This window comes from Salvia hispanica, chromosome 5 (assembly GCF_023119035.1).
Source record: "Salvia hispanica cultivar TCC Black 2014 chromosome 5, UniMelb_Shisp_WGS_1.0, whole genome shotgun sequence".
Lineage (NCBI taxonomy): Eukaryota > Viridiplantae > Streptophyta > Magnoliopsida > Lamiales > Lamiaceae > Salvia > Salvia hispanica.
The window spans coordinates 15,099,872-15,114,819 of NC_062969.1; the positions used below are offsets into that span (position 1 = coordinate 15,099,872).

General features: G+C 33.3%; 1 protein-coding gene across 5 annotated transcripts; it reads right to left on the bottom strand.

Moving 5' to 3' along the window:
• Positions 1-1,991: 1,991 nt before the first annotated feature.
• Positions 1,992-7,224, bottom strand: LOC125186123 (DNA-directed RNA polymerase III subunit rpc3). 5 transcript variants are annotated; one of them, XM_048082450.1, is made up of 15 exons: positions 6,984-7,224; positions 6,747-6,894; positions 6,354-6,481; positions 6,177-6,258; positions 5,603-5,748; positions 4,924-5,064; positions 4,705-4,815; positions 4,468-4,579; positions 3,592-3,732; positions 3,446-3,483; positions 3,269-3,361; positions 2,979-3,062; positions 2,611-2,754; positions 2,315-2,428; positions 1,992-2,238 (listed from the first exon to the last, which is right to left on the bottom strand). In XM_048082450.1, the coding sequence occupies exons 1-15, from the start codon at positions 7,050-7,052 to the stop codon at positions 2,203-2,205; spliced, it is 1,587 nt and encodes a 528-aa protein (XP_047938407.1). In that variant the 5' UTR covers positions 7,053-7,224; the 3' UTR covers positions 1,992-2,202. The 5 variants fall into 5 exon arrangements, with proteins under 5 accessions (XP_047938407.1, XP_047938409.1, XP_047938412.1 ...); XM_048082452.1 differs by having other exon boundaries at positions 6,372-6,481; positions 6,984-7,223; XM_048082455.1 differs by having other exon boundaries at positions 7,037-7,218.
• Positions 7,225-14,948: the final 7,724 nt, after the last annotated feature.

Sequence of the window (14,948 nt, forward strand, 5' to 3'; positions counted from 1 at the left end):
TGGTGTCACAATGTCGCTTTAAGAGGTGTTGTCATTTTAACACAAACCTATAAATGTATATCATTTGCACCAATCATATGTCTTTCCATATCATATTCCACCATCTAATCCAAATATTTAATCATATTAAATACTCCCTCCGTCCGCCATTAGGAGTCTCATTTCTTGGTGGCACGAGTTTTATGATTTGCTAAGAAAAGTGGGTGGAAAAAAGTTAGTGGAATATGGGTCCCACTTGTTTATATTAGTTTTAAATGAAATGTGAGTTGAATGAGTTAGTGGAAGGTGGAACCCTATTACCATTTATGGTAAAAGTGAACCGTAACTTCTATTTGCGGACGGACTAAAATAGAAAAACGGGACTCCTATTCGCGGACGGAGGGAGTATCAAACATATTCTTTAGCCAACACATATAATTAGAAGCAATAATATCATAAATAATTTCATATCCATATGCATATGCCTCTCTATTTAATTTTGTTATTCTATGACGGATCAAGCTTGTTGTCTGTCTGGGAATATGCCAATATGATTTGACCCGAAGGTCCCACTATGATTTGACCCAAAGATCCCATTATGATTTGACTCGTATGTCCCAATATGATTTGACTCGTAGGTCCCACTGTAATTGATCCGAAGGTCCCAATATGTCCATTATGATTTTAGATTCAGGGCAAGACCCTCATAGATTATCTTTAATCACATGATTCATGTACTTTCAACACCATGTGTAAAACATAACTATGTATCCATATTGTACTCTATCAAATAATTCCAATATAGTAGTATATAAATATATGTTTTGCACCAATCATATCTTCATATCATATTCGATCATCTAATCCAAATATTTAATCCAATGAATTATTTAGCAACCAATCATATAGCATAAAAATTTAAAAGTGCGATTTATACGCACCTAATCATGAGACATAATTTAACCGAGCCATTGATTTCTATTCCTTATTTATAGCTCCCGAACCTTACGATCCAAATTGAATCTTTTCCTTTTTTCCTTCTTCTACCTACTTACTCTCGATCAACTATAATATGATACCTTCATCACCTTTTTTTTCCCGAATATTTCCTCCTCCCCTCCCATCTTTTTGAAACGTAAAATATATCTAGCTCCTCTCTTCTGGATACATAAAAAATTATTTAAACGAAACAATTGACATGGTGTACACGTAGTCCTTAGGTGATGTACATGTGTATATCAACAATCTACTGGGGGTGTTCGGTTGCAAGACTAAATCTCAAGATTAAATATGTATCATGTTTGGTTTATAAGATTGACCCCCGCAACTTAATCCTAGATGGATAGTCTCATGATAATTAGTCATGCCGAACGCCATCTTGGATGACTAACTTAATCCCATGCATACGCACGTGTATATACATATAAGACTATAAGAGCATACATCGTAACTTTATTATGTCAACTTAATCTATCTTATTACATATTTTTTCATACACATAAAAACTTCCATGCACACACTCACGTGCATTACACATGTACATACGTTAATTAGCTAATACATATGCACATTATATATTATTTTTATTTGTAAATATTTAAGTATCTAAATCTTAAATAATTGATCATATTGATTTCTCTCAATATATAAATATTACTTATTATGATATCCATATAAGATCTCTATAATATAAATAATAAATATATAAATATAAAATAATGGTATATGATTTAGGTTAAGGGATGTTATAACGACCGTGCGGTCGGCAAGAGCACAACGGCGGACAAGGTATGTGCCGCGCCGACGGCACGGCGGGTGCTCTTAGAGCGGATGTTCTTAGGACCATAATTGACATCAACGGAGTAATAAATAAAAAACTAATAGGGGCAACCCATGAGGGAAAATATTGATGGCTTATGCCCAGTCTCTATGGCTCCAAACTGAAATTGTGCAGACTCTGAGCACGTTTACCAAGTTGCAGGATACATGTCCAACATCAAACCAAGAAACTATTAGCATTGTAAAACGAGATGATATCCTAAATTAATATGAACACTAGCATCAACAAACCTGCGTAAGATTGTCTTATCAATATCCTACCCCGAAAACTAATAACGTCAACACAGAAACTGATGTATATCTAGAATTGAAAGCACTACAAAATGATAGAAGTAATAAAAAATGAACATATATTTTCACCAGGGCACCTCCTTTGCTGCCCTCTTATTGCTTCATCTTTCTGTCTAATTCATCGAGAGCCTGAGAAAAGCAGACAGTTATCACTGAAAATCTAATTGAAGGGAATCTCGAACCCTCAGAAATGATGAAACAGCACCACTGCATCATCTAGATCCATCAACGAACGCTCCAAGGTAGCCCTGACTATTTTGTACACCATAACTTTATTCCTCAGTTCCCCAACAAGCTTATCCTTAGGTATTTGAAGAACCTGGAGCACATCACTTAAATCATTGAGACCGATCTTCTATAAACACATTCACAGTGCCAACAGTGAGGTTTTCCTCTCAACAAAATAGATATGTTATTGTTGATTCACAAATCACAATGATGTAGTAAATCTATTACTGTTCATTCCTTCATATATATGCATCGTAACTATCTAAAGCATACCTCTTTTCTCTGGTCTTGCTCGTGTGCAATTCTAAGTTTCAAATTTAGAACAGCATGGTACATTTCATCAAGAAATTTTTCCCGGAAACGTTTCTGATCCACTTTCCACAGATGAAATGATGGTGGCCTAGCCGCAGTCATACTCTGAAAATAAAGTTTTCTTTCAGTCACTTAAATTCTCGAGGAAAAGCGTATCAGCGGGGACTTGAATGTATACTTCACATATTGATTCAATGTGCATGTTATCTTTTGCACAGCATGATTGATAACATTGCACAAATATTAGATTTTCGTATCAATATAAATAGGGCTGGACCCCCACCCAGACACAATTCTTCTTGGAACTACGATAATGCAATAGAAAATACCTCCATGTGTAAATATCCATCTTTCCAGAGTTGGAAGAGTATCTTGGTGGTCTCTTTCTTCTCAACAAATGTAATATCTGAAATCTAAAGCATAAGATACGAACTAGTTACTGTGATGATTCCACCTTGAATTGAATTAAGTACAATTTGCAATGATTCCTGAAATAATTCATTTTATGTGATCTTATGTAAACTAAACTAGTAACCTCTTAAAAATATGTTTCACTTCTGGGAGGAAGGAAGGGAAACAACATACTTATTTCTTAAGATTATCAAATTGCTAAAGTTACCTTGTCCGTCTCAACGAGGCGACCAGCCCTTGACAGTAGCCTAAATATCTTGTAGGCTTCCTTCCCATACCTTTTCAAAATCATTGACTCCACCTAATTAGAATGCCATTGCATAAGATGTTGAGATAAATAAACATAACAGAGACCAATAGAGACTGAAGGAACAAAAAAACAAACTTCTTGATTTTGAGCCATTTGAATGAAGCTCTTTATATCTGTAGAGAGACAAATAGCAAAGGTATGTGTTAGAACTCAATAGATGGATGGTGGCTTGGTTGATAAAGGTTGCATTAAGATAAAAGGCAAGAAGAGGATGAAAGTACCAATGCTATAGCTTTCCATATCAGTTGCAAGGGTTTCACAACCAAGTTGTTCGAGTGAAGTTTGGACACGGTCAAGATCCATGCCAACACCACCATCTTTTTTAATCACTTCTTCATATATATCGTTTATAGACAGATCGGCTGGAAATAATACCACAAGTCAGATCAGATAAATGTTGATAAACCAGGGCACAATTGATCATTTAACAATGTCTGTGAATGGTACACAAATCCCTTCAAGTGCCATCATGAATATGTTTCTTAATTCTAAGTTGTTCAGGTGTCTCTACTAATCAACTAAATATGAGACAGAAAACTAAGGAGTGGATAAATCTAAAATACATAATAATTTTGGAATAGTAACAATCAAATGACTTCAAAGCAAACCAACAATAAGACAACTACTATTTATTGGTGTTTTTAGCGCCGTTCATACCAAATTGACAAATGCACATATAAAGGGTATGTGAGGCAAGCCAGTCTTAATTCTTAACTACAAGGCTGTCATGATCAAATTGTTCACTGCTTTCTTATTTCATTGGCATAAATTGTTCTTGTTGAACCATACATGCCTTGAAGTTCTTGACAAATCACTATAGATCGCTCCCTGTTCTTAAGAAGTTAGGCAATCCACATGCTATGTCTTAATAGTAAGCTTGTCTTCTTCCTTGCCATCAAATTTGTGAATTTGTAGAATGAACTAAAACACCAGTACACCACATACAACATAAGCCACTAACTAAAGCCATTGAATTACTTGAATGATGGATTTGATTCCAAAGATATTTGTTCCATTTTAGTAATGGAGAGTGACGAAGTCCTACAACATAACCTTAGAATTCAATCCAGGTATGTATAGAAAAGAAATGTCCTTACGAGAGTTTTCAGCATTCATTCGAGTCTCTGATTGTCCAATTAAATCCAAAGCTGCACTCAACACAATGCTTGCTTCATTGTTAATACTTGTTTTCACATGTGAAATACAAGCCTGCATCGAAGAAATACATAAGAATCTCATACAGAAGCTTTTTATGTAAATAAACACAGCAAGTGACATCAAACTTATTTCTTCTGGCAACCAATTAGAAATAAGAAATAATTATAATAACGAACCTTATGTATCAGGCGCCACAGAAATTCTTCAAAATTAACACGCCAAAGGACTTCTATCTTTCTATTTACATCCGCTAATTCGTCATCAGAGTCCATAACAATATTCTTGCGCTATTAGTCAAAATGAATACAAAAATAACAAGTCAATAATCTCAAATAATAAGTCAATCATTTCAAATATTGTGCTGAAAGATACTTCAAAAGAAATGCTACTCGAACCTTCTGGCCCACTTTTGGGATATTAGTACTTTCCTCGCCCTTCTCCTCAGAAATATCACCCGTGTCCATTGAAAATCGTATCGATTCCGATAAAGCAGCAGCTTCCAAAGCAAGCTGCTCTATGGTCTTCCTTTCTGTGATCTGTTAAGTGAATGGTCAGTTCTACTAAAGTAGATCGTTTGCATAAATATCAGCAGATGATGCAGGACCACATGAACAGGTTAGCTAGTGACAAACAAGTGAGAGTTTCCAGTTTCTACATACAGTCATCTACCTCGATAATCAAGAACCCTGCCCCCATCCCGCAGACAAAAAGAGAAAAGGATCCATTTTCTTCATATATTTATATTTTTAAACAAAAGAGAATAGATATAATCCAAGAAACTACAACTCTCATCAATCCTATTAATTCCTAAAAATATATTAATACATGAAGCAGGCATCAGCACAAAGGAATTGTCAACATATAGATATAATGCATGTTGTTTATGAAAGTTTATACCCTCAAACAATTGAAGGTAAATGCCCATACAAGACAAATAAACTTTATGATGAATGGAAGCAAAGAACTGCACAATATACACACCATCCAAAAATATATTGTGCAGGCAGATATTTAAAGGAAATTAGCAGAAGGTCTCTTGAAACATAGAATATACTGCTATGTTCAAATGGGTACCTCTCCTGACTTGGCACCTCGCTTCTTGGCAGGAGCCTCATCAGTAGGTGGAGTAAGGAGTGGCCCAGGCAAAGGGCAGCGCTCTATAAACCGGGCACTCAAAAGTCTCCTGAAGCTATCATGCACAACCTGATTGTCAGAACTACCTGCAGGAGTGAAGAGTTTTCAAATGCAAAGCAAGGTGTTTCACCAAATAATATAGTCCCAAATAGAAATTACTATTAGTTAACTGGGTTTTGATGAGAGAATAAAAAAAACACTTCAGGTAACCATTGAATGACTAAAGGTTCTAACTTGGAGCTGATTGAAATAGTCTCTTCAGAACTTTTCGAGGCCTTAACAGCTTCGTACTTTTATCATGCATCAGAATATCAGATGATGACCATAATGACGATTATCATTATATTGGTAAGAATTTCATTGTAATTACTTGGATATTGAATTATAATGAAGAAAAAACGACTATTAAATTGAAGAACTTGGTCTATATTCTATAAAGTATGTTTCAATTTTGACTAGTTTTACCAGAAAAGTGTTGCATCATGTAGCAAAAGTTACAATTGATTATCAATACCTGTTTTCTGTTTTTCTCTATCAATAATTTGATCAAAGGAAAGCCTCCCGTGTTGAATCAACCCAAGAAGTATTCCTCGACACTGTAAAATAACGAGATGAGCAATCAACCTCAACATCAGTTACCACATATCAAAGAATAAACTCAAATGCCAGTAAACAGAACAAAAAAAAATACCATGAAAAAAGAACTCACATCTTCACCAAGCTCCTCTGATACAATTTGCATAAATTTTGGGGCCCTTAATTTATGCATAATGTTGTCGAATAACACCATATAGTGGGTGGATTTCTGTGCCGTAACACCTACAGTCGCAAAAAGAGAAACCACTTATATGGGCTACATGCTTTAAACAATCTTCACTAATAAATTAGTAGCAATCACTGAATAAACACTTTCCACACAATCTTTAATAGATAAACTTATTTTTTTCTTATCAATGTTGTATAAATAAACAGGCCTCTTGAATAAAATACCCAACTTCAAAAAACAACCAACTTGAATCGAAATGCAAGATTGTATCAGCAACACAAACAGAAATTTAATGAAATTTATGCAGCAATGATTCACCTTCTTGCTCTAGTTGGAAGGCTTGAACGCAGTTTTGGTGTATCAAAACCCGTAAACAATTGAAAACATTTTCTCTAGAGAGCTGTGTGGCCTTGCCAATTTCATCTAGCTTTAGGGTTCCTTTGCGGAGCAAACACTCGCATACTTTCTGCACATAAAACAGATTTGTATTTAATTGCTAAACATTAAAAGCAGAATAACAAAATAGGTGAGAAAATTAAGAAGAGAGGGAATTACAGAGCACAAATCACCGTAGAAGGAGGAGATGACATGGGCAGCGAGTAAAATACCGTGCTGCGACACCATCACTGCGTGATTACAGGCGGTTGAGGGCGGAGAAGAGAGGCAGGAATCCGAATAGCAGTGGTGGCTGCTGCTTTTTCACCAAGTTTAAATCCTCTTTCAGTCTAAACCGCCGCTGACAAGACGCGGCGACTCTAAACCGCCGCTGAGTATTGATTTTGATTTTGATTTTGATTTTGATTTTGAAGGATGGAGAAAATCAGGGCCTGGTTGTGGTTAAGCCCAAAACATGAAAAAATTAGTGATAAACAAATTTTTCTTTTGTGTCTGACAATTTGTTGGGGGGCTTGTAAAATTAGAATTGTGTGTGGTTAGCCCAAAACATATACCATCTCTTCCACTGATCGTGAAATTTTAGAGCTTTTAAATTAATAAATATTTAACACTTAAAATTTAGCTATATATGTTGAATATAAAGAGAGAATTTTGAGATGAGTTACAACATCAAAGTGCTTTTGGCGAGAAATTTAATTAATTATGTTAATCTGTTGATGAAATCTTTTAAAACACATCATAAAATTTTAATAAAAACATCGGCTCTATAAACTAAGAGAGGCTGACGGAAAGAAAGAAAGAGAGAATGGTGTATCTCTCAATATTTGGATTTTCGAAAATAATACTCCCCATCCATCAATAATCGTCTCTTTCTTTCAGTTTCATCCGTCCACCAATAAATATCTTAGTTGTATTTTAACTGTAATCACAGTATATAGCTTAATATACATTAGATACCGAATTTTGATAAACCACGACATATGAAAATTCACTCTATTATCTTATCGAAATATTTCGATATATCATGTCTTACCTAAAATCACGATAAACCAAAAATTCAATATTTTCGGTTTTTTTCGATATAATAAGACTGGTATTACGGTATTTCAGTATTTTCCCCACCCCTAGTATCAGACCTTCTTGGATGTTAAAAAATGAGCCTAAAACTACCACTTAAAAATGATTTAAAAATATTGTCAATCTAGAGTTGAGCGCAACACCACCCAGGTCGAGTGGATTATGGACACAATTCCACTCGGTCGGCGGTGGAACTTTCCCACTTGGAATGTGATTATCCACTCTAGTCGAGTGAGTTCTCGCCACAATTCCACTCTGGTCGAGTGGAAGTGAAACTGCTTTCAAACTTTGTCCTTGACTCCCAACTTCGTTCCAATGCCACCTTTCCATACCATGCAGTGGAGATATTGTGTTAAATTGAGTCCAAATATGCATAACACCAATAAAGTTTGTAGGGATAAAAGATGAATATTTGATTTGCAACACCCGCCAATCTCCAGGATTTTTAGGAAGTGGAATTGCACCTCCCTTTGAACTCTTGTTAATCCGGTGACACTCGAATGAAACCAGGTACATATTTTGATGTAGGCCCATTTTCATTATTAGCTTGTTGCCTCCATTTCCCTCTATTGATTATGCAATCGAGGTTTTCTGACGAACAAGGCAACTGAAATGTCTACCTTTGCACCGCTCTAATTGATGCTCTCTTCGCATGTGGACTGTACTACCACACACTCAGCTCGTATGTTCAGATGGTTGAGAATTTCGTATCTCCAAACAATTTTGTCGTTAATCTTAATATATGTAAATTCATACTATTTGTCTCCCTACATTTAAAGAGAAAAGAATTTATTTGCCCCTCCTCTTAGAAACACACCATCTTACACCTTTACCATTAATATAAATTTGTTATATTTAATACTGTTTATTTATTTACATGTTAATATTTGACTCTCCGACTATAATTTCCTGACTTCGTCCCAGTGGGTAAGCAGATACTAAAAATACGCAAAATTTGATGATATGCAAATGCCTCAAAGAGATGCTGCTTACAGTGATGATTGCATCTTGTCAATAACGATATAAGTAATTATTCTACTCCGTCACCAGATTAACCCGTGCCCCTGAAGATTATGTTTGTATATTTTTGACGCGCTATTGATTATATCATCGAACATTTGAAGTTGCAATTCGAATGATCGAAGAGTTCTAACTGGATACACCAATTCTCAACCCAATTAGTTAGTTTCCTACCTCAACAAAAAAGCAGTGTTGAATGAGATCTTGTTTACTAACTTAACATGCTTAGAATAAAAGTTAAGAAAATGTGTTACAGAATTAAGTAGTAGTAATTGACAATGAACAAAAAAAGAAAAGAAAATAATTTGAGAGCAGAAAGTTAAGGATCTAGCTTCCACTTATACTGGAAACACACACGGACCACTTCCATCACATCTAATTCATCTGCCCTACCACTATATATCTCAATTAACTTCGCATCAAAATTCAAACACACACACATGTACATAAATATGATCATATATTTAATTTGCAGCGTGTCTAACTACCATGCACACTTGCTAATTAAAATCTTCAGTGAACACGCACATTAATTAATTTACCACATACCCCATTCTTTACATTAATTTGCCATATTTTGTATCATTATTTTCTGTAATAAAACTTGTATATTCACCAGGTACTTATTTAATGAAACAGCTCACATAAACAACTTTTGCTGAATAATTTTGAAGTGAAAATATGGATTTCACAGAAATATTCCAGAAAGATCTTAAAATAATGCCTTCAAACAATTCATCGATTTCACATACCTAAATTATAGAGGATGAATCTAATCAATTCTACATAAAGTAACGATTTAAATCCAAAAATAAGCAGATAATTAATCTGCTTATTTAATTTGTTATACCTACAAATTTGCCATACACGCAGAAGCAAACACGAGAAAAGGGGAAAAGTAAGAACCAAAAACAACAGAAACATAAATTCGACCGATTAACTGATCCATCAATCATCACCGCGATAAGAAACAGAATCAAATCGGAAAAAAAGTAAGATTTATTACCTGTTGAGGTGAGAGAAGTAGTAGGAATTAATGGAGAATTCCGAAAGGATCGCATCGATCTGTAGATAAAGAAAAAAAATCATCGGATCAATGCGATCCCTTTGGAATCCTCCAGTTCTCACGAAGCTAGGTGGATCGATGAAGAAATTTGAGAAGAAAAAACTTGAGAGATGCGTGTGTGGTAGATGCGTTGGTTTGCTCATTTATATTCACTCATTTAGTGTGAGAAAGGCATGAGCAAAGTTAGTTAGGAATTTGGAGGTTTATATACATTCCCCTTTTCAGCTCTTCAACAAACCTTTTTTCTTTTATTTTAAACAATAGTATTTCAATAAATTATAAAAGTCCTTCACTTTTCACATCTCGTGAATTTTATCCCTATTATGTACTATTTCAAAAGCATTTATTAATATTGGGTGAGGGTCATGAAATCATGAGTATCTATGGCCTATTTTTTTTATTATTTCTTCTTGATGGAGTACTTTTTTAGTTCCAAGGATCTTTAATCATAAAAGGAAACTTAGAGAGTTTCTCATCAGAATATTTAATTAATAATAGCAGATAGTCAAAAAATCATGAATTCGGTTAAATTTGGATCACTTTCAAAAATCGACAAGAAAAATCATGAATTTTAACATTGTTTGTAAGTCTCTCATAGGGAGGCGGTAGCTAGAAGGTGAATTTCAACCATGAAGTTGCATAAGTAACGGATTGCTTTTGTTTGCCCTATTCCAACCGGAAAAGCGTGATTCCAACCACCACTTCTTCATCGGAGTTGGCAACCGACTAGGGGATTGGGACGTTGGGTTTTCCCAATTTTCAATTATTATTTCATAAATACAAATGACATTGTTCACTACACGTTCACACTACTCAGGGCATCACACAATTAATTTAAAACACGTATATATGCATCACATTAACAATTTCATACACATAGACGATTGAAAATTTTCACCATGGGATAATTGTGAACAATATTAAATCTCATAATTTTTTCTCATTGATTTTCAAAGTTGTGTGACTGACCATGACCAAATTTTATAATATTTCGTGCAACTTGCATTTCATAAATCCTTGTTGTTTGAGGAATGTATATGAATTATAAGTGACTGTAAAACTACCATAATTCAGAACTGATTCTGAACTATGGAAATTGGCTTTGCATTAAAAAAGAAAAGAAAAGAAATATAGATAAATATTCTTTACTCTTAATAGTATCATACAAAGCTGTTTAATGCATGATTAATTTATTTTTATTGAAACACATACACGTGATATAGATTATAAAGAGAATATATTTTCCATAGCAAACCCTGCATGCATATCAACTCAAAGCAATAAAGTACTTTGTGAGTAAGGAAATAAGGAATCTTCTACTAATTTTAATCACCGCTAGTTTGGAGGAAACGATGAATCCATAATTGTATATTAGATGATTAATCGTTGTTGTTAACTATTTATCTCCTTTTAAAGCATAATATTGCGAAATTAAGAAAATAAAATCACTTGTTTGAAAGAATGAGCACCAAAAATTAATTGGCTTCATAATCGAAAATGTAATCACAAAAAGATATATTGATATATCACGTCAACGAGAATTTGATTACGAATTTTCGATAGTATTAAATACTAGTAGTATTAATCTATACGTGCAACAAAAATAAGCAAAATTGTCCATGAATTTCTTATCGTGGGGCCAAACCTAGCTGAGAATTGAAAAACACTATAGTAGTACTAGTTGTTAGGAGCCAAAAATATAAAGTACTACTCCTTATTTCCTTACTCACAATGCAACTCAAAGCTGATCTCAATAGTTCTCTAAATTTACAGTGGTAGTGTTCGAAATTTTTAATTCGCTAAAATTACAATCTCAGTGTACATCAGATTAACGCACAGCCTGAATATAGGTAGCCAAATGAATTAGACCTTAATGCAACTATTGTCTATTATTTCTTGTTTAACACCTAATTCAACACTGACTTCATGATTTTTATAATAGAAATAACTATAAAAATAATGTTTAATTTTATATTCAATATAAGTACACAATATTAAATTTTTATTAATATAATGAAAAATAAATAAATTAATAAATTCAAACACTATAACAAGTATTTTAGAATATGTCGTTTAAGTTTAAACATAAAAAATTATGTTTTACACTATAAATATGACTAATTTTTATCATTTTATTATTGGATTGAACACAATGTTAATTTTATCGATAGCATCCCGATTAGCATACGTGGCTAACATGAAATCTGGACCTTTATGTTTATGGTTGAATATATATACCTCATAAAATCACGACCGGTTTAATCCACCATTTGAATATGATTGGCATGAAATTCACTGGTGTGATCTGATTGGCATCTCTTATTATGTAATGCTCCTATGCATTAAATTCAGTGCCATATATATAAAAGAAAAAAAAAACAAGCGTGCACGTAAGTGCAAGTATATATATATACATGGGCAGGGATAATAATAGTTCATACATATATATATGTGTCGACATGTATGTGAATTAGTCAGAGCTGCAGATTCCAAATTGTTATGCGAAATAATAATGGCAGATAATGAGACCTCTTTTAATGGCTTTGTTCAAAAGCAGATAAAAGTTGCAATCAAAACAGCTATATGTAAATTTGTAATGTGACTGATGAATAATAAAGCAAAATAGTTTGCTATTTCATTGAAAGAATATTACTTTGCAATTCTCCCTTTTTCACTCCCATAAACAGTGTGTATGCAAATATGCTGTCTGCTTTTCGTCCCGACACATACAACATCATATTCAATATGTGCAACCACTGTTTATAGGAATGTCGTATTACATAAGTTCTCACTAATTTACTACTCCTTCTACTATGTCATAACCACCTCAAATAATTCAACATTAATTTCCTTGTACATATCTCATATTATGTGTATGATACAATGAATTTGGAATTATAATTTTATGAAATCAAATTTGAAGTTATATTATTCCTTGTTCAGTTATATAAATTTATATATCTATATATATTTGCACTATATAATTATTTCTTCACTATTACTGTATATACTCTCAATTGTGTGTGTTTGTGTGTGCAATGTTCACGTGTTATGTATATTTTGTGTGAAGTGTCATATGGTGTGTGTATTTGCGTGTACGTTTTGTATGTGTGTTTGTGCGTTGTGCGCAATGTGTTTTGTGTGCTTAGTGTCGTCGGGTTACTATGAATCATTATCATATATGGCTATCCATCTAGAATTAAATTGTGGGATTATTTTAGTTGGAAAGTGTGGCTATGATTAATTATTTTAAGATTATTCATCTAGAATTAAAGTTTGTGGAATTCAATCTTATAAATCAAATATGATATGTATTCAATCATAAATATAATTTTGTCAACCAAACAACCCCTTTAAGAAGCAGAATTCATTTTTTATTAACAATATTCCGAGATAACCTTAAAGAAGAGACGAAGGCCGAGGCACAAGTAGTAGTAGTTGCTCGTGGCACATGAAATTCTGTTTGGACATATTGAATTATGTGGACCCTTCTTGTCTCTGCATTACACAATTTAACGTATCAATTAATAAGCCTTACCTACACCCACACACCACACCTAGACCAAAATTGTGTCACATTTTTCATCACAAATTCACACCTAACATTCTACCTCACTCTCTTCAATCTCCATGTTTCTATGTAGTTGAGTCATACTTATTTCTTTTTTTTTTTTCCACTATAATAGAGTTATTTTTTTTAATAAAAAGGAACACATCTAGTCTTTCTTACTTTATTCTTTTTTCATTTTCCTTATTTATTCTAGTATTTTATTTTCTTTCCACTTAGTTCATTTAACACAATTTTTTAATAATTCTAATCTTCTAGTATTATATTCTTCACTCATTCTCAAAGTTGAATTCGAGTTGTGGGTTTCTAAAATTTGGTTTTGGAACTATAAGTTGATGGTTACTAAATAAATATAAAGTGATGCACACAAATATTAGTTGTGTATTGGGTGCAAACAGCAAAAAGAAAAAGGAAATCTTATCTTCCCATTTGCATAGTGGTAGATTGCGTTACGATTATATCTCAAATGTAAGCATCACATTTGATTTGCCTCCCTTATACGCAGCATATGGGCTCCCACTTGCCTCCTCAAACTAGTCAAACTTACCTTTTTATTTCTCATATATTGCGCATCTCACATCAAAATTGCTCATCATATTTTTGCTTATTATCTTCCTTTTCTAACTTTTGATGTGTAATGCGGTTTTAAAGTTTGTAATTTTTGAAAATAAGCTTTTAAAAGGTATAAAAATAAATTTAAAAGTTAATATCATTGATCCTATGATTTTTTTATAATTTTATAAACAACAATAAATAGTGCAGAGATATAATAAAATTGAGAGATCTGGAGTAAAACATTATTTTAGACTTTTGCTGCCTAAACCTTAAACAAAGCCATAGATTATTGGAAGCAAAGAGTCACACTAGTGGTGGATATTGTGCTAGTGGTCCTAGATATCTAGTTGCTTCTCCGGGACAATCCCAAGTTTTGCGGTGGTTGATCAGAGGCTTCTAGTGGCGACTCGAAGAGAACCAAAATCCCTTAATGAGACGATGTACAAAACGGCAAACTAGAATAATGCCAAGGGGAATGACCAACTCTGACATCGAAGAAGTCCCTCAGCTTGAGAGATATTCTACTAGATTGATGACATTGAAAATGTAAATTTATTTAAGGAGTACTTGACGATGATCGTCCAAGATAAGTTGTTAATGACAAAAGAACAAAGAATGATGCACGAAGAGATGCTTGCAATGCTTCATAAGAAAATGACTAGAAAGTAATATAGCAATTTAAATTACTATATATTTGTAGGTTTTTAATCTGCTTGTTTAGGAAATTTAGTTATATATTTTCAATTCTAGGAATTTTAATAAATGTAACTTTTAGGATTTTTTAAAAATAACAAAAATGAAATGAATGTATAAGATTGATGATAATAATTATAAAAAG

Coding starts and splice junctions, on each gene's coding strand:
- LOC125186123 (XM_048082450.1), bottom strand. CDS start 7,052: ATGGTGTCGCAGCACGGTATTTTACTCGCTGCCCATGTCATCTCCTCC. Junction 4,580..4,704: donor TGTGGCGCCTGATACATAAG/GTTCGTTATTAT, acceptor TCTTCGATGCAG/GCTTGTATTTCACATGTGAA. Junction 2,429..2,610: donor AGCAAGACCAGAGAAAAGAG/GTATGCTTTAGA, acceptor GATGTGCTCCAG/GTTCTTCAAATACCTAAGGA.